Source organism: Brachionichthys hirsutus, chromosome 5 (assembly GCF_040956055.1).
Source record: "Brachionichthys hirsutus isolate HB-005 chromosome 5, CSIRO-AGI_Bhir_v1, whole genome shotgun sequence".
Classification (NCBI taxonomy): Eukaryota; Metazoa; Chordata; class Actinopteri; order Lophiiformes; family Brachionichthyidae; genus Brachionichthys; species Brachionichthys hirsutus.
Window position 1 is genome coordinate 10,910,970 of NC_090901.1, and position 19,088 is coordinate 10,930,057.

The 19,088-nt window shown below is 45.2% G+C and overlaps 4 protein-coding genes across 4 annotated transcripts; 2 read left to right on the forward strand and 2 right to left on the reverse strand.

Annotated features, from left to right (window-relative positions):
- The first annotated feature begins 665 nt into the window (after positions 1-665).
- snx20 (sorting nexin 20) lies at positions 666-1,775 on the forward strand. Its single transcript, XM_068738942.1, has 3 exons — positions 666-804; positions 889-1,031; positions 1,104-1,775. Exons 1-3 carry the CDS (start codon positions 666-668, stop codon positions 1,773-1,775), a joined length of 954 nt encoding a protein of 317 aa, XP_068595043.1.
- Positions 1,776-3,446: 1,671 nt separating this feature from the next.
- mphosph6 (M-phase phosphoprotein 6) lies at positions 3,447-6,023 on the forward strand. The gene is made up of 5 exons (XM_068739634.1): positions 3,447-3,746; positions 4,106-4,218; positions 4,917-5,007; positions 5,306-5,409; positions 5,534-6,023. Exons 1-5 carry the CDS (start codon positions 3,699-3,701, stop codon positions 5,664-5,666), a joined length of 489 nt encoding a protein of 162 aa, XP_068595735.1. The 5' UTR covers positions 3,447-3,698; the 3' UTR covers positions 5,667-6,023.
- A 1,001-nt stretch (positions 6,024-7,024) lies between these two features.
- hsd17b2 (hydroxysteroid (17-beta) dehydrogenase 2) lies at positions 7,025-9,712 on the reverse strand. Its single transcript, XM_068739635.1, is given in 5 exon segments — positions 7,025-7,365; positions 7,478-7,615; positions 7,714-7,899; positions 8,124-8,336; positions 9,367-9,712. Coding segments are annotated over 5 exon segments (1,224 nt in total).
- Positions 9,713-10,608: 896 nt separating this feature from the next.
- Positions 10,609-18,540, reverse strand: gpia (glucose-6-phosphate isomerase a). Its single transcript, XM_068739713.1, has 18 exons — positions 18,347-18,540; positions 17,106-17,199; positions 16,230-16,298; positions 15,699-15,818; positions 15,532-15,615; positions 14,993-15,139; positions 14,833-14,904; positions 14,645-14,689; positions 14,504-14,557; positions 14,288-14,348; positions 14,054-14,097; positions 13,816-13,968; positions 13,616-13,745; positions 13,071-13,147; positions 12,767-12,895; positions 12,507-12,582; positions 11,012-11,078; positions 10,609-10,935 (listed from the first exon to the last, which is right to left on the reverse strand). The coding sequence occupies exons 1-18, from the start codon at positions 18,463-18,465 to the stop codon at positions 10,812-10,814; spliced, it is 1,665 nt and encodes a 554-aa protein (XP_068595814.1). The 5' UTR covers positions 18,466-18,540; the 3' UTR covers positions 10,609-10,811.
- Between the last annotated feature and the right edge of the window lie 548 nt (positions 18,541-19,088).

Consider the following 19,088-nt stretch of genomic DNA (forward strand, 5'->3'; position numbering starts at 1 on the left):
TTCAGAGGACTGGGGTACTTCTGGGGTACTTCTGGGGTAAGTGACATGCTGTAAGAGCCATAAAACAAAACCCAAACGTCTAAACTGCTCTTTTCGTTCACTTCCTCTTCACCTTATCTTCCACAGTGTTCAAACACTGACTTCCCCCTTCACTTTTTTTTAATCACATACACACTTTTTATATATTCATGCTGTCAGTTCCCATAGTTACCCCGTTCTCCTGCTTCGTCTGCGTGCATGATGTTAAACTCGATGATTAATCCTCATGTAGGCTTCTTTTCTGCACCATGAGTCCTGCTTCGTTCACCAAAACCCCATCAAGTCGTGCAGATTGATCAGGTATGTGGTCTGTCCTTTGGCAAGCGATTCACAAAACTATTTATGAAAATCACAAAATATGTGAAAAATTGTGCCAAAGTATATAATAAAAAGCAGCATGACAGCCACGCCCCCTTTTTGGGTTTATTGTGCTTCATAGAACCAGAAACACAATAAAAGTTTAAACTGGTCTCCAGAGCGACCGTTACCGGAATAATTGGACATTTTTCATTTTCATGAAATCCCACTTTAGATTTGGGATCATTTTGACTGGTTTCAGATTTTATAATGTGTATGTATTTATATAAATGCTATATTTACTGAAATAAAGTATCCGAGTACTTGTCATGGGGTTTTCAACCCCACTGTCCTGCAGGGGGGCTCCAGTACAGTCCAGTTCCTTGTGGATCAGCTGTCTGGCTGCTATGAGAGAACCAGAACCAGAACCCGAGAGCGACCTGACAGACCCGACACCTGTGGATCCAGGTTCTCATTTTGTTACAGACTGATGCCATGTCTCATGTTCTTTGCTATTAAGACAAGAACTGTTCCTTTTAACTGTCTCTGCAGGCGGCCTTCCCGGTGATTCCAGTTTAACCACTAAAGAGCTGCAGCAGAACTGGAGGGCAGTGAAGCAGGGCGAGCGACCCGTCAAGCTGCTGTTTGAAATCCCATCCAGTCGTATCGTTGAACAGATGGTGTCTAAACATGTGGTGAGCTCGCCATCTGTGAAGCTCACTGGAGGAGACTGTCCCCGTGTCTTATTGTCTCCTGTCTGTCCACAGGTGTACGAGGTTGCAGTGATGCGTTCAGGTGGCTTCGATGCCCGCCGCGTGTTTGTAGAGCGCCGTTACAGCGACTTTTTCCGCTTCCATCACAAACTCCTGGAGGAGTTCAGCGAGGAGCTGGAGGAGGTGCTTCTCCCCAGAAAGCTCCTGACGGGGAATTTCAGCCCTGACATCATCTCGGAGCGGCGCCTCGCCCTGCAGGACTACCTGGCGAAACTGTACGCGATCCGCTGCATCCGAGGTTCCCCTCGCTTCCATGTATTCCTCACGGAGCAGGAACAGAACCGAGCTCACGGTCTGCTGCGGGCGGGACAGTTCCGGCTGGCTTTGGAGCAGCTTCAGGACATTTTAGAGATTGAGGAGAAGCTGTTACCGTGGCATAAGCCCACCCTGATTGTACCCACCCTGTCTGCCATGGCGGTCTGTTACAGGGACCTGGATGAACCAGAGCAAGCCTTTGCCGCCGCTCAGAGAGCGCTGCCGCCAGTAAGGCGTTACGGACTGAGACCGCACAGAGCCGCTCTGCTGGGCCTGCTGGTGGATGTTGGCTATCAAACGGGTCGCCCTGTGGCTCAGTTACAGGAGGAGCTGACTCGAGTGAAAGATGCTGAGAGGGGGGAGGCGTCATCCCGTTCCCTGAAGGAGTTAGTGATCCGCGCCTTCGTCTGACGGGGGTGACGGAGACCAGACTCAGTGAACTCTCAGGGTCACCTTGAATATAATCTACAACCTGCTACGGAAGACAATACATGAAGCATCGTTTTAAACATCAGAGGTCAGAGGTCACTGCATGGCCTCACTGTTAATTAAAACACATTGTATGAACAAAAACTGAATTTAAAGGCTTTCATAAAGTCCATGTCAGACGGAACAGGTGTTTGGGTGTACAGGTGTACCGATGGGCTGTAGTCAGCGTGAAACAGTAGTGTGTGTGTGAGTCAGTGGGATTCGTTGCTCCTGTGTGGACCCAGCTAATAAAAGCAGCAGACCCTGAATCAGCCACAGTGTCAGAGATGTGATCACACAACCTCTTATGACACCGTTATAACTTTATTAACCTTTGTCTATGCATTTCATGTTTCATCTGGTCCTCAAAAATGTTGTTTCACGGTTTCAGAAGTCTAAAATCTGGGAACAGTTTCCTCTCGTCTTCTTTTAATTAGAACAATGACACTCAGTAAATAAGTTCAAGTCATTTGAATGAATAAAATCATTGTGGATGAACCAGCACAACTTAATGCACAATAAAAACGGTTCGGCCTGCAGTGGATTGTGCACCTGACTTGACCTGTTCGAGTTGACTCGCAAACTTGGACAGTAAACCCATCATGAAGCAAGGTGAAAAGAGGAAGTTGTATATTTCTCTCCAGAGGAACACTTTCATCATCTTGTTGCTGCATTTTCAACACCGATTAGTCAATAACTGCATCTCGACCAGAGGAAGGGAAATCGTGTGTTCAATAAAAAATATATGACTTAAGCAAAAAAACTTTTATCTGGTAGAGCGATTAGATTGTGAAAAACACACGGTTTAGAGTACCAAACATAAATAATGTGATTTTGTGATGTTTCATTTTCTGTTGTCTGAATTAGTTGCATATAGATCATAAAAGATTTCAGTTTAATATCACTGATTTATTTTTTAATGCTACCGTGGACTTTAGCTTATGCTAGAATATTTTTCATCACTTTGATTGTTGTGGTCAAACGCAATAAATAAGTACTTATTGCCCATTAAACTTGCCCAATACTCTAGTGTCGATCAGATGAATACTCAAATCTGCTTGATATTCCATTGCAGGTAAACAAAATGGAACAAAGATGGGAAAACTTGCACGCTGTAAACCCAACATTAGCCTGTGAAATAATATTTAATCTTTATTCAAATTGCTAGTCTCTTACTTAAACTATTATCATCTTTGTTGTTCATCTTCGAAGTTGTTCATGTGAAGGGTTCACATTTTGCTTGTTTGTGTAAATGCTCAAGAGTTGGCATGTAAATTATAGTAAATTTGTGTAATAAAATTCAGAGTTAAAATGTTTATGTGGGATTTTATTAACCAAAGTGTTCAATCATATGAAATAACACTAAAAATGGATTCATTCACACGTTTCCGAGAACGATCCATGAATGGGGGCAAAGCGGAAATCCAGTCGGCACAGCGACAGCGAACCCGCAACAAGTCGATACATTTTGTTTCCTTTTTGCCGCGTCACATCCGGACGACAAAACTCCTGTATCCGGTCACGGATACGCACCAATCCGAGGCTTCACGCATGCGCACTCGACGGTGCTTTGTTGTTGTTGTTCGTCCCATCCGTACTTTAGACTATATTAATTCATACAGTACCGCAGATTTGTTAGGCGTGCTGCGCTGTTGTTTTCATACATACAAATCATTTTGTTGTTCTTCAACATTTACGAGCTCAACGATAGATTAGCCGGCCTGCTAACTTCTGCTCGGCATTTGACTTTTCTTGACTTATTTGTGAGAAACGGCGTGGTGGATTGGTTTTAGCTAACAGCTAACGCGCTTGGAAACTATCAAATCCTCCTGTAGCGTGGTTTTATATATTCAAACAGTTTTAACAATGTCGAACGACTCTATGAAACTCTCCAAAAACCTCTTGCGAATGAAGGTAAGTGAAGCTAATAAGCCAGAAGAGATGCTAGCATGAGTTAGCTGACTTTACTTCTCAGGCTTCAACCCACTCAGAATCTCATTCTGAAGTTAGGCTATTGTAAGTCTTCTGTGTTGTTGTTTTTCTTTTAAGTTTTTCTTTGGTTAACGTCCAGGTTATATATTGTATATGTTAAGTTTGAGAGCTAACTTGGTAATTATAAAACTAAATGACCATGTTTGGGTAAATGGAATCCACCTTAACATAATTCTAGTTCTGTGGATGTGAGGGAAGGGAAGTGGTTGCTTTTAACTCTATTATTTAATACCTTTCCAGCTGTGTTGTTGGTTAGACTGTGATCTCTCGCGTTTTCTCAGTTCATGCAGAGGGGCCTGAATGAAGAGACGAAGAAGCAGTTGGAGGAAGATGAGAAGAGGATCATCAGTGATGAGCACTGGTATCTCGACCTGCCAGAGCTAAAAGCTAAAGAGTAGGTGACCACAAGCTTTCTGTAAATGTCTGTTGGTCTGAATGAAGTTACTTTGAGGCATTTTGGTGAACAGACGACTAGAATAATCCACCAGATTAACCCCAACCCTAGCACTGAATTGTATGTTTGTTTTCGGTTGTTATTGTTTCTCTGTATTTGCGTGTTATCAAATAAAAAGCCTCAAATGATTTGTTTGTGGATTCCCAAACCACCCAGATCATTGATCAGTTTATGATCAATGAATTTATTCTTAGTTTCAGTACCTCTACCACATTTAGATATTATTTACTCGCACTTTAAACTATATTTTGAGTTTCTTTAACTTGTTTTATAGGATATTGTGAATTTTAATTAGATACATAAATAATAAGGACAGATCTTTATTAAATAGCTTTACTGGCTGTTATTTCAGATTCAGTAGTTGTATTGCATGCATAGATATTAGTACTGTATTGATTTTTCATTTAGATCAGATAAGATAAAGAAATATACAGGAAAACAAACACATTTTAAGGTTAAGAGACTGATCGTAATGAAAAGAATGACGTTTTTCTTTTAGTGTTCAATTCATTAGGTGCTTTGTTCGTAATTTCAAACTAATGCTGTCTGGTACCATAAACTTTAGAGTGTGTGTGAGGCTGTCATTAATATTCCCTCATACTAAGAGATGAGTCTAATGTTTTGTCTTCATTTTTTAGGAGCTTGATTGTAGAAGAGAAGAGTTTTGTTCCCTGTGAGGATCTGAAGTATGGGCGCATCTCGTTTAAGGGTTTTAATCCAGAGGTCGAGGTCTGTTTTATTCCATCCTCTGCGAAGATGTTTATCTATTTTTCTTCAATATATTAGGAGTTATGAAAAAGCTTTCATGTTGGCCTGCCCTGAACTATTTCCCCGTCTGCAGCATCTGATGAAAGTAGAGCCCAGTCATGTTCATGTCTGCTGTCAAACCCTGTTTCTTGTTACATTTTACATCTGTAAACACACACGTGAGGTTATCAGTGTATGACATCACTGGTGCAGCATAAAATGAATGAGTTTGAATCTAAAAATGCCCCTTAAATGCTGACTTCTTAATTGTTTGTCACAGAAACTGATGGTTCTGATGAATCCAAAGGATGAAGAGGAGAAAGAAGAAGAGGAGGACATCAGCCAGATGCAAACAGACATTCCAGATGAAGAAATGGCTCGGAGGTACAAGCTCGTGTTGTTCAGCTCTCAATAAGAGTTGGTTTTATTTTTCATGCTTTATTGTTAGAACTTACATATTGTTCATTTTGTCTTATAACGTAATCTGATATCGACGTTTTTTTTTCAGATACGAGAGTTTAGTTGGAAGCATGAAGAAGAAGTTTGTAAAGAAGCGTCAGAGAGCAGCAATCGAAGAAAACGTCAAGCAGGACGTGGAAGAAACCTGCACAAAGAGAGTCTTTCTGAAACCTCAGGCCTGAAGCCACCGTGTGATGGACTCGGGGATACTTCTGTGTATCGTGTAGTGTTTTAAGGCTTATTGGATGTTATACATCTATATTGTTTTTTTAAAGAAGCATCTTTTTAGATGGTTAAGATTTGTATATCTTTTTTGGGAGTCTGTGCAGAACAAATGAGGCTACCATTAAATGCACGGCTCGGTGTCGTCACATGTCTGGTTTCCGGTTTCCCCGTGTCAGCAGGAGTTAAACATTTTGTGACTGACTATGTTTGAGGTTCCGGTCTGCGCGGAAAGCTAAGCTAACTAGCTACAGGTGAACGTTTCATCTCCGGCACGCACACACGTAAGAGAATGAATGTCTTGGCCATTAAACTGAAAATGGAAAACTTAAAGACATGGACCCTTGTTGTCGTAGCGCTACGAGACCGCGTAGCATCGCGACCACTTCCGGTGATTCCAACATGGCGGACGGCGGGATGACGCTTTCCAGGTGTTCAGAATGTTGCACATTCGGCAGAATCACTTTATCTAAAGCAGAATGTATTTCTAAACTACTTGATTCTTACAACTCCATATTTATTTATTTATTACTAACAATTATTTACCAGTTTTTGTGGAGAAATAAAACCCACTGCATAAAAAGCAGTGGGTTAAATGACAGCCGCAAACGGAGTCAAAGAAGTTCAGGCATGAAACTGCATCGGAAAATCTTTATCTGATCAACTAGATGCCAAAGTCACAAGAAGGGGGCTAAACGTCACAGACGTGATGCCGATTGGACGATGGTAATCTTGCTGCAGCTGCTACCATTTAGTAGCAATAATACCCAGAGACCTGAAAGTAACAGGGCAAAACTCAGCTCAATGGTCAAAGGAGCAGTCCATCTAAACATGAGAATTATACCTTTATTTAGTCGCTACTTTTTCTAATTGGACTTTTTCAGTCAAACAATCATGGCTTTCTTAATACGTGAAGAAGATGGAGACTAGGGGGGTGGGGGAGGCAGACCCCGAAAAGTCTCTGCAGGCTCAGATGAAGCTCTACTGACTGATTAAAATGGGCAGACAAACTTTGAGCAAGGCACTTAACCTCAGCAGTGGGCTGGCTGCTCCCGGATCGGTCAAATGCAGAGAAACTGAACTTCCTAGTGGCACCAACAAAGTATAGAAGATAAAGAAGGGGGGAAAGGACTTGGGTTACAAGTCTGCACAGATTCGAGTTGAACTCTGTGAGCTAAATGGATCATTTTATGCTGTTTTATATCTTTATCTGAGGAGAAATCTGTCCGTGTTTTACTGAGAAGCTTCGCCTACGTGTTCATATCACACAAAGTGAGGCCTCCAGCTGCTTTACTGTCTGTCGAACTTGCCGTCCCCTTCAGCTCCTGTTGATCCCCTCTGGTTTACGGTCTGTGTTGTGTTTAAGGCTCATGATGATTCTGTCAAATACTGTAGTGGGACAGCAGCGGTAGAGAAATGGGAGCAGCCATCCCTTTTCCCCGGGGGTGTAGAGAGGTTTGGGATGAGCCGACAACAGGCCGTGACACAGGGCGTCCACCACGGGAGACAAGTCCTCCATCATGCCCTGAAGAATTGTGGACAGTCTCGTGGGGTAGGACAAGAGGTACTCGTCTCCATAATCCTCTCTGGCTTCAGACGAAACGGCTGTGAGGACGTTGCTTCTGTGGCGGGCGATGTCCTCATCAGAACCAAAGAGATCTGATGAAGAGACAATAAGAGACAAAAGAGAATAAAGAAGACGGGATCACTTTTAGTGAAGGCTGTAAACAAGATTCTGTCGTGAATGCTTTACCTGAGCAGGTAAACCTACTTGTTCGGAAGCCTGAAGGCTCAACTAGGATCACCTTGACACCCCACTGCAATAACTCCAACCTCAACACCTGAGAGAAATTGCTCAGCGCCGCCTTTGAGGCTCCGTAAGCAGCAAATAAAGGGAACGGTAACGAACCTGGAAAAAGAGCGGGTGACACGTTCTGCTCTCAGGCGAATGAACCGATTCTCTCCAGGAGTCAAACAAACGTCTTCAGGTGGCTGGCCTGGACCTACCTGACATGCTGGACACGTTGACCACGCGTCCTCTGGACCGCCTCAGCAGAGGGAGGAAGACCTGGCACATCTTCACGGCACCCAGGAAGTTGACATCCAGACAGACTCTGTAGTTTGTGATTGGCTGCAGCTCTGCGTCCATGGGACACTGGAGGACGCCTGCGTTATTCACCAGACCCCATAAACCTGCAGGGATACAACACCCGCCCCCTTTGTAATCCTTGTTTTGTCTATTTCTCTGTTTTCTGGACTCGGCATCGTATTTTAAGATTTCTTCACAAGCAACGTCTCATCATGTCAGAACGACCCAGAAACTGAAACGATAGCGGAGCATGTCCTTGTGTGTCCCTTTAGATCCTCAGCTCTGCAGGATCCGGATCCACACGCCTGGACCCGGCATTTGGTCTCACCTGCGTGGCCCACCTGGGTTTGGACATGACGGCGTGCCGCCTCTATCTGGGCGCCGTCAGTCACGTCGAGCTGCAGGACCTGTAGGTTCTTGGAGGCTCCTTCTCTCAGCTGTTGAGCTCCAGGTCCGTTCACATGCAGCACACCAGCAAACACCGTCAGCCCCATCTCACTGAGCCGCTTCGCCAGGGCGTGTCCGAACCCCGAATCGCAACCTGGGAGTAGACGAAACGGGAGGACAGTTGAGACATTTCCACTGTTCTTGATTCACAAAACCATCCATCCATTTTCTTCCACTTTGTGTTTATTGGGTGTTTATTGCATCCCAGATTGCTATGGGAAAGAGGCGGGGGGGGGGGGGGTACACCCCGGACGCGTCGCCAACACATCACAAAGCCAGAACTCAGCCGCTCGTTTCCACGTGACTTCCAAATACCGAAAGTCTCCGGGTTCTGACTTTACTGGGCTGATTGGACATCTTGATATCTCGGAACAGTTATGGGTCGTTACGGTCTCTGAGAACACGAGCGGTTTGTTTACCTGCAGAAGCATCATGCGGGCTGCTGGCTTTATTATCGGTTTATTACAGGGGTCTGGCAACCGAAGACGCACGTCGTGGCTGGCACGGGAGAATATTAACTCATTCAGCACCAAAACGAATATACTCGTCCAAAAATAAATCCAGAACATCAACATCGAGATCCTGGTTCGAACCCGCTGCCCTCTGGGGCATCAGAACAAGGACAGATCTGTCTCCACCCTGAATTTACAATGTGCAATATAACTTTACAACGCAATACTCTATACATCCTGTGCAATCTGTAATACCTTTTTCCACATCTGTGCAATTTCTTTCACCTTATTTAACTCTTAATTTATCTCGTATTTTTGTATTATATATATTTTTTACTTCTGTATTATGTATATTTTAGGGACAGACTGGAAGTAGAAGCTCTCCAGTCTCGTGGTACTCTTAGTATCATGATTATATTCGAATAAACAGATATGTTATAACCGTTAAACTGGATTGATGGATGCTGTTTTATCGGCTGAGAGAATATTTGATGTTCTTCCTTTGACCGTTCATCAAGCACAGAAAACTTGGACCGTTTCTAGGCCAGAGACCGGGACGGGAGCCACGCTAACCCTCACGAGGACACTGTCCCAGAAACCCATCTACGTTTATGTCACGCGATCAAATATACATCCGATCAAAGAGCACCCAAAGCATGAACGCCGTCTCACCTGTAACCAGCACCGCCCTCTTCCTCGCAGGCAGCAGCTCAGCGTTCCCATCAGTCTCACGCCTCAGGATGAAGCTGCAGCCGAGGAGAACGACCCCACAGACTCCTGGAGGAAGAATGAAACACAGGGAGGCCCCAGCTAGGGCCCCAGCCAGGGGCCAGAATGTGACACTATTGCCCTTCCTCAGCCACTGCAGCAGGGTGAAGACGAAGAGGGCAGCGGCAATGACACAGAAACATGAAGCGGGGTCCATCTTTGACAGGACTGCCTCTCTGTCACCGGCGTGTGAGAATTTCAGCCTAATCCGGAAAGGACACCTTTCAGCCCCACCCTTTCTCACCTACATGCAGGAATGTGTTGGTATCAACAGGTGTGTTTCCTGAAACCTGTTCCACCTGAAGCTAGGCCGGCATTATGCCCTGCACTAATCCTTATCGAGACGACAGCCTCCTCCCACTCTCCAAACACAGAAGATAAAGGCACAGACATAAGTCCAGGTGAGACCTCAGCAGGTTTGTCAGGCGTCTAGCAGCGTCTTTATGGCGGCTGTGAACGCCGAGCCTCGTGACTTTACTCATCAAGCACAGAAAAGCTGTAAAGATAAATGCATTGGCTTGGAGCCAAGTTTCCATCCTGACCCGCCTCTGCGTCCGTCCGAACAAAACATATTTTTGACTGCCGCCCGGTTTCTGCAGCTTTTGTGGTTCCTGCTTAGAGGAAGTGACGCAGCTCCATCCAAACAGGAGAAAACAATATGCTTTATAATGTCGCCCCTTCAATCTGAACTCTCACCAGCTTTGATGGTTTCTAATCAGATTCAATTTACAATATGGACCCCCTCCCCCTCCTCCTAATGTACTAAAGTGGTTAGAAGTGAGGGCAGAATATTTGAGACACCATTAAAATACAGTTGGAATATAAAATGCAGAATAATATTCTGGAGCATTTCAGGAGACTTTATGGCCGTTCATGTGACCGCTGTTACACAAGAACAGCATTTTATGAGCAAACGTGAAAAAAAAAGGGCGGAAACACTGGCGTACCGTTGCCACGTGAACGAGCATGTTGCCTCATGCATGCTAATTACAGTTGTTTTAACACTGTTTCAAGATTTGTTCCCAAAACTCTTGTGTAAAAGAGTCACAAGAGCTTTAAGGAGATCGTTTTCACTTTAGCTGATAACATGAACCCAGAACAAACCTTCACATTAAAACCATCCAAAGAACAAGCAAAGCTTCAGTGTTTAACATGACTTTTATTGTGAAAGTCATCAGCTACAGTAATTTCTGCACATTTCTTTTCATCCTGGCAGACCAAAGTATTGTTTCCCCATTCAGACACATCTGCAGGTGAAGATGGACAAACATGAAGCGCTAATTCTCACGGGTCAAACGAGGCAGTGTTTCAGCCAATGACAGAGGACTGAGGAGGAGGAGGAGGAGGGTTTAGGCAAAGTTCTTCTTGAGGAAGTCGATGAGCCCGTTCGTGGAGGAGTCGTGGGAGGTGACCTTGGAGCAGCCCTCCAGCTCCGGCTCGATCTTCTTTGCTAGCTGCTTTCCCAGTTCAACTCTGAGAGCCGGAGACCAGAGGAAGTTATTTAGTGACGTGTTAAAAACATGTCTGACAGGTAAGTGACGGAACTCACCCCCACTGGTCATAGCTGTTGATGCCCCAGATGACGCCCTGCACAAAGATCTTGTGTTCATACATGGCTGGGGGGGGGGGGGGGTAAAAAAAACAGATTTGGGTTAAACGTTAAAAAGTTTACATCAGGGGCGTCACTAGGTTTTAAGGACAGGGGGGGCTTAGCCCCCAGGAGATGCACAGGATGTGAGCAAATGTAGCGTACGAGCACAAAACCTCACAAACGGCTAACAAGGGCTGAGAAATGATACATTATTATTTCAGTCTGTTTTTTAATACAGTACAACAAACAGGTTTAACCAGTAACAGGATGTTTACAACATTAACAAGAAATAAATGGCTACAATTACAAGTTATTTGGTGGATGGAAGCATCAAAGAATGCGTCTGTTTCTAAGAGTCGATCACTCCGTTGTGATTCTGAAGCTCGTCTTTTTCAATGACTGCAAGACTGTGAAGTCTTTTCCGGCTCGTTTGACGCAGCCAGGAATGCAACCGACGCAGTGCAACCGACGCAGTGCAACCGACGCAGTGCAACCGACGCAGTGCACTAAAGGACGTTTCCCATGAGCAGCTGCTTACGGGCACTGTTAGGGCAACTTGGGTAGAACCTTCAGAGAGGGAAGCATGTCTGAATCAAGGAGGTTGTACACAGACAATATATCTTTGGGAGAACATCAGGCCTCTGTTTTCAGGTCACCAGAACCTCCTCTGTTTTCAAGCTGGACTGTTGAAGTGCATTCAAGTGTGATTCACTCAATAAGTTCTCACATTTAGGACACATTTAAATCTTAACTCAAGCTATCATCCTATCCACACAAGGGAAAAGTAACTCTCTTTTCACTGTGTCTGAGTTCTAGTCAGTGCGTGAACCTGCAGGTTCCTCCAGGTTCTGCAGGTCTCTGCACCTGATTCAGGGAGACTGTGGGCGTGGCTCAGGGCTGTGGTTCTCTCATACAGCTCCATGGCTAATGCATCTGTGCGTTTCCCTTAAGTGTGTCACACACTAACTAAATGTTACTAAACTTACTTTCTTGAAAAACTTTCTTTTATCCATTCTTCATCCATCCGTTCACGTTCTTCTCCTAAAGCTCTTCTATTGTGCTCTGTGTGCTAAACTTTACATCCATTTCAATTTAAAACAGCAAATCGAAATATTTTGTTGTCGAAAGGAAAATGTTTGTTTTGGACGGTTTTCCAAATTTTGATTGACCATCTCATATTTAGGCTTTGCTAAATGAGCTGTAATCAAACTTTATTTTCACAGTAACAGATTTAACTAGCAGGTATTTAAATGATGTTATTAAACTTAAACCTGGAGTTTGCTTCACCTGCACTGACCTCTAGTGGCCGGAGGCGGCAGACACTGTTCGGGTCTCGACAACATTCTAATTGGTCCAGACCAGTGAAACCAGCAGGTGAATTATTGACTCAACATGTCTCATCGCAGACCCTCGGTAGACCCTCGGTAGACCCCCCCCCCCCCCCAGTACTCACCGATCAGAGCTCCCAGTATGAAGGGGCTCAGCTTCTTGAACACAATGGAGTTACTCGGCTTGTTTCCTTTGAAAACCTTTGAGGGGGAAAATAAAAAAAGTTAAATACGGAGGCCTTGATGGAGCAGCTATTTCACCTTCAGCATCAAAGGGCAGACCGACGTGCGTCTTAAAATGGTCGCAGCACGGCAGGCTGGACTGCAGCAATGTTAATGCGAGTGAAGCGTTCGCTGCTTTTAACCCCTCGTGTTTCTGAGTTACTTTGTGCGGCAGCAGCTTCTCCGCGGCGTCGGCCTTCACGCCTGCGTTCTGCAGCTCTTTATGGGCCTCGTCTGGAGTTTTTCCTTTCATCAGCGCCTCGGTCTGAGCCAAGAAGTTCGCCGCCAGGATCTGAAACAAGTTCAGCGTTTCTGCATGTCCGTGTGAACGCGTCTCACACAGATACATATCGAGATGTCCGAGAGTATTTACAGGACAAAACGGGTAGCAACCGTTAGCTCTTATGAACCATTATCCATCTGGGAGGGGGGGTATGAAGATCGAGAGCAGTGCAAGTGGGCGTTACCTTGTGATGAAGGTTGCCCCTGATTGGATGCTGAGACTGAGCTGGAATGAGGAAGTCGGCAGGAATCATACGAGTTCCTGGTGAGGAAACAGGAAGAGAGTTCAAACTGTGCTGATAATGCTGGAGAGATAAAGACACAGCGTTTTAAATGGACCCGAACACGTTTCATTTAGTGGCTCAGAGATCTAAATGATGAATGAAATTAAACTGCTGTGCATTATGGGTAAATGTCACAAAAGCACATCTGGTTTCTGCTACTGTCGGGGGGGGTCGCTGCCTATGCTGTCTAACCCCTGGTGTCCCTTTTGCTGATAAAAGGGAAGTGGACCCTGAATGCACCATGGACTTCAAACCAGCAGCTCCAGGTTAGTAAATAGAACCGTTTCTGGCGCCACCTCCTCCGACAACAACCAACCAGATCTCTCCTCAGGTTGAGGTTGATTCATGGAGCAGCTGCTGCTGCAGTTCTTATATAGAATACATTTCTATAAATATGTAGAACAAGTAGCATTTTTAGGAGCCGTTGTGAAGCAGGTCTGTGTCACCTTGGTGGATCAGCTGGTAGAAGGCGTGCTGCCCATTGGTCCCCGGCTCGCCCCACACGATTGGTCCGGTGTGATAATTGACACGGGTGCCGTCGTCGGCGATGCACTTCCCGTTAGACTCCATGTCGCCCTGCCAGACAGCCACAGTGAGCGGCACCAGAAACAAGTCGCACGACGACGCCGTCCCGCCCGGCACTGACCTGCTGGAAGTAGGCGGCGAAGCGGTGCATGTACTGATCGTAGGGCAGCATGGCGTGCGTCTCAGCCTGGAAGAAGTTGATGTACCAGACGCCCAGGAGGGCCAGCAGTACCGGGACATTCTCCTCCAGAGGAGCGCTGCGGAAATGATTGTCCTGCAGGAGGAGGGAGGAGGTCAATGGCAGCAGAAGAAGAGCGTCATCCTCGTCTGCTTGCGTCCAGAGGGGTTCGTGCTCCTACCATCCAATGAGCTCCTGAGAGAAGCTGCTCGAAGTGATCGAACCCTGAAACGACAAGCGTGTCAGAGGTCATGTGACGGGTGGCGAGCGCAGGCTCCTCACGGCGAAAGAGGCAGGAAAATAACCGTTAGAATAAAGCTGGTATAGATCCGCGTTGATAAAAATGCTTCCAATCAATCAATAAATAGCAGCCCTGGTTTGGGACGATGGTTAGCGCGGCTCACGGCTGACTCACCAATGTGCAGAGCGATGGACAGCCCGATGGCCGACCACAGCGAGTAACGCCCTCCCACCCACTGAGGAGAAACAAACACGACATCACGACACGCCTCCTTTAATCAGAATCAATCAACCAATCAGAACGCATGAAGATAATGGGGGGGGCAGCCGCTTCACTCGCAGAAGAGAACGCATATAATCATCAATACGTGCCTATTTATCAGTCACTTACGTCCCAGAACTCGAACATGTTCGCAGTGTCGATGCCGAAATCCTTCACTTTGGCCTGAAGAGGAACGTACGACGTCTGTCAGGTGATTGGCCGTCACAGATAAACAGCGAATGATAGTTTGTTAGAAAACGAAGCCCTCACCTCGTTGGTGGACAGAGCCACGAAATGTTTGGCGACAGCAGATTTCTGCGGGAGCGGAGAGGGAAACGCAACGAGATCACAAATACACAATCAATTCATCAGGAGGGTGGAGGCCATTCATCGTAGCATTCTGCTCCAATTACATCATCAGATCGGCCAATCGGCTCTCAGGGAACAAACGCACTCACGTCTTTGGCTGTCGCCAAGAACCAGTCCCTGGCAGACTCGGCATTGGTGATGGTCTCCTGGGTGGTGAAGGTCTGAAAGCACACAGTGAGTCCAAGCAGCACCGACATTAGCACGGTGGTCACATGACATTAGCACGGTGGTCACATGACAATCTGCTACCTTAGAGGCAATGATAAAGAGTGTCGTTTCTGCATTGAGCTTTGCGAGAGTCTTCGTCAGATGAGTCCCGTCAATGTTGGAGACAAACCAGACGTTCGGTCCGCCCTTTGAGTACGATTTCAGAGCCTCCGTCACCATCAGAGGGCCCTGAATGCAACACGACAACACAGTCAGTGAAACGCAGCCATCATCAGAGGGCCCTGAACGCAACACGGCAACACAGTCAGTGAAACGCAGCCATCGTCAGAGGGCCCTGAACGCAACACGGCAACACAGTCAGTGAAACACAGCCATCATCAGAGGGCCCTGAACGCAACACGGCAACACAGTCACAGTAAAACGCAGCCATCATCAGAGGGCCCTGAACGCAAAACGGCAACACAGTCAGTGAAACGCAGCCATCGTCAGAGGGCCCTGAATGCAACATGTAAATAAAAACTACACTTGTTTTTTTTCTGTTTGAACATAAACACTTTCCAGTGTCCTCCTCACTCAGTGATGACATCACACAGCTACAGTTTGACCGGCCAATCACTCACCAGGTCAGAACCCCCGATGCCGATGTTCACCACGTCAGTGATGCTTCTCCCGTTGAAGCCTTTCCACGCGCCGCTGCGAACTCTCTGTGGGCGGCAGAGGTCAAAGGGTCACAGCCGTTTCTTCTTCTTCTGTGGTGACAGAAAACGTCACGGTAGTCGATACGTACCTGACAGAAGCTCTTCATCTTCTCCAGAACCCGGTTCACCTCTGGCATCACGTCTTTACCGTCAACAGAGATGGGCGTATTGGAGCGGTTACGCAGAGCAATGTGGAGCACCGCACGACCCTGAAGGCAACGCACACACACGCACACACACGCACACACACGCACACACACGCACAACATTATTTTTTCATTTAATAAACTAAATCAGTTAAACCAAGAAGTGATGATGATCTTTGGTATCAGCAGCAGGTCAGTCTCCTTTAATCTGTGGTCAATAGTGAATCAGCATAAACTGTGATCATCTGTGTGTGTGTGTGTGTGTTTGTGTGTGTGATAGCAGCTTTGTGATGTTCAGACATCCACTGATGGAGAAACTCCACCTCAAATGAAAATATTTTTGAGGACTAAGAACCCGATTAGCATCAAGCTAACATCCCTTTTTTTACCAGGTCTGTCCTTTGGGAGGACTTGGAGGCCGAGGCGAGTCGGACTCGGGCGATCTGCTCATCCACAGCTTAATGTGTCCCGTACCTCAGTGAAGTTGATCTTCTCCCCAGAGAACATCTTCTCCCTGGCCTCCTCCACGCCTCTGGACCGGGCCTGTGAATGTCACACATGAACAAATGGGCAGCGAGTCGGATTGAACAAACCTGTTCCTCCGGCATCTGAGGAGGAAGCGTTACGAGCCGTTACACATTCCCACGCAACAGAGGTAGATTTGGGCGTTCCCTTTCAAAATACATGTCAAAATCTTCCTGCTTCATTTTCATTTGAGCATTTATCTGAGGAGAAAGCAATGAGCCAACGGGGTGATGAAATCCTGCTTTCTAACGGTCAGGTCATGGCAGAAATATTTTGTTCCTGCATATAGGAGCGATAAGATGGCGAAAGAGAAGATGAGGAAATGGTTTCTATTCTTTGTGAAAAAAAAATAAAGGATCCTTTCTTCATCACACTGGCAGAAATGTTACGCAACATTTCACAAACCGTTCTGCTTTAAGAGGTTTTTAATTGTAATGACATGATTTGGTAGAATAAAGCTCACTATTTTTTAATTTGTCACTTTACTTTTGAACATTTTAAACTTAATCTTTCTGTATATTAAACTAATATAGGTGTTGATTGTGCAATTTCTTTTTCAGAACGGCTTGTATCAGAATATTTTCTGTGTTATTCTTACTTTGTGTCAGAGATTGTGGTGAAACAGGGATGTCTCACTCTCTCCAGGAGTCGGTGATGAAGTTTCACAACTTTGTGATTTTATTCGCTCCAGAAATACAGAACCAGAACCAAAAGTACATTCACTAAGAGAAACTGCTGCTACAAGCCCACTGGCTTAGCTTATTAACGCTAAAGCCGTGCATGTCTGTACTTAAACGTGTGTGTGTGTGTGTGTGTGTGTGTTACCATGGCGAACAGCATGTCCATCACTTCCTTGTTGATGAGGTTCTTAGAGAAGTCGATCAGGATGTCTCCCTCATCACCAGTCTCCAGAGTCGTGCTACCGACACACAAATAGAACATTTCAGAATAAAGCGCTCAAAAAAGAAAAAAAAAACAAAACCTGGAAATATTCTAATTAATGGAATGTTGGTCTGACAATTAGAAAAAAAGACCTGAGTTGTGGTGAACATTTTAAACATGTTATGATTATTATTATTTTTAGAACTTACATTTTACTGATATTTTTGACACCAACAGTTACATGTATTTGGTTTCTTGTATCATTAAGCCTACATTCATATCCAGAATTAACAAAAGAGTCTGATGTCAGATGAAGGCTAAAACCAACAGATCATATAAAGAGACGGAGTTTGTCCGTACCACTGGAAATGGCATGAAATGGTTCATAAATTAATGTTGAATAACGTTCCTGTTTTGTGGACTAATCAAAAGGACTATGTTTTATATCAAATGTTGAAGTCAATCTATATTTATTTTGTAAAAACAATGACGGTTGACATGTGAAATTCATATTGCTCGGCTAATGACATAAAAATGAAAACAAATGATTAAATTACTGTCTATTGATAGTTCCCAAAAAATGACATTTTACTAGCAGCAAAACATTAGATTTATAAATGTTATTTAATGTACCATCACTAAAATAGTGTACATATAAATGGCTACAAAGCCTAAATAAAATGATATTATTAATAAGGACTTCATGCCTGACGCGGGGAAATACGTTTTCTTGGAGGATTAACATCTTTCATGTTGCGGATTTTGAAAAAAAGGAGTTTCATTCGTGAAATCGGACTGTCAGTTCGCAGCCAGCCCCTGTCCGATAATAGATGCGCTGACATTAGCAAGCAAGCTAATGTTATCTAATGGATCTCACCCAGGCTGCGCCTCGCGTTCTGAACAATCAACTACAAACATGGAAGAAGTTCAAGGCGGGGAAAGGTTTTATTAGTTCATCGATTCATTCAATCATGAAAAGCAGGACCGGTCCGTCAGGAATCGATGACCTTGTCTTGTGATCAGCTGATCAGCTACATTTCCCCCTGAAGTTTTTCATGTCTGTCAAACTATGTCCGCACCACGCCCCCCCCCCCAACCATCATCATCATCATCATCATCATCACCATCATCATCATCATCACCACCACCACCACCGTGCCCACTCTCACGTCCTCGTCTCCGACCTGTGTTTGCTGAATCGATCCTTGTCGCTGTCGAACATCTCCCTCATGTTGAGGCTGCCTGCGTTCTCCCGGTGCCAGGCCTGCAGCTCCCGGTACTCGGCGTGGTCGGTCAGGCCCATGGCAGCGTTCACTGGTTGCACTGGTTGCACTGGTAACGCTCAGGGGCGAAGGGTGGCTCTCCTAGCGGGGTTCCGGAGGAGATATGGGCCGGACGAGGAAGCTCCAGCGACGGAGGGGGGGGGGGGGAGGAACGACGCAGGTGGTTAGACCCGTTTTGGACCAATGGCTGCAGCGCTCTGACTCGGCCCCCTGGCTAAGCCCCGCCCACTGGGCCGTGACATATTTAAAGGTCCGCTTTATTAATAATTACACCTAAAAACACTTTTACAACATTGAATTTTACGAAATAATCAGGAATTTATTTTCCCATCATCGAACCCTGATTTGTTTCTTTAGTTTTTTAACCTCGTTGACTCTTATGGACTGAATTAAAGACAAATTGTCCTACTTTTGCTGTGGACACCTTGAAACGGGTTCCCAGATCCTTTCAGCTTTGATAATCAAAAACATCTGAATCATTTCCTGCCATATATTGTTTATATGCATCCAATAAATGTTTTTACATTAAAATATAAAGTACAAGACTATAATTGATATTATACACTAACAAACCTTCCTGTGACCCATTTAGAAGCATCAGCATTAACAGCTCGAATCAACTGAACAGGTTCTAAATCTCATC

Excerpts from the sequence above, each read along its gene's own strand:
- gpia (XM_068739713.1), bottom strand. The coding sequence starts at position 18,465 with ATGGGCCTGACCGACCACGCCGAGTACCGGGAGCTGCAGGCCTGGCAC. Across the intron at positions 14,098-14,287 it reads GTCCATCGCTCTGCACATTG|GGTTCGATCACTTCGAGCAG; the intron begins GTGAGTCAGCCG and ends TTGTCGTTTCAG. Across the intron at positions 13,746-13,815 it reads TCGCCGCCTACTTCCAGCAG|GGCGACATGGAGTCTAACGG; the intron begins GTCAGTGCCGGG and ends GCTGTCTGGCAG.
- snx20 (XM_068738942.1), top strand. The coding sequence starts at position 666 with ATGGGGTTTTCAACCCCACTGTCCTGCAGGGGGGCTCCAGTACAGTCC. Across the intron at positions 805-888 it reads CCCGACACCTGTGGATCCAG|GCGGCCTTCCCGGTGATTCC; the intron begins GTTCTCATTTTG and ends CTGTCTCTGCAG. Across the intron at positions 1,032-1,103 it reads AGATGGTGTCTAAACATGTG|GTGTACGAGGTTGCAGTGAT; the intron begins GTGAGCTCGCCA and ends GTCTGTCCACAG.
- mphosph6 (XM_068739634.1), top strand. The coding sequence starts at position 3,699 with ATGTCGAACGACTCTATGAAACTCTCCAAAAACCTCTTGCGAATGAAG. Across the intron at positions 5,008-5,305 it reads GTTTTAATCCAGAGGTCGAG|AAACTGATGGTTCTGATGAA; the intron begins GTCTGTTTTATT and ends TGTTTGTCACAG. Across the intron at positions 5,410-5,533 it reads GATGAAGAAATGGCTCGGAG|ATACGAGAGTTTAGTTGGAA; the intron begins GTACAAGCTCGT and ends TTTTTTTTTCAG.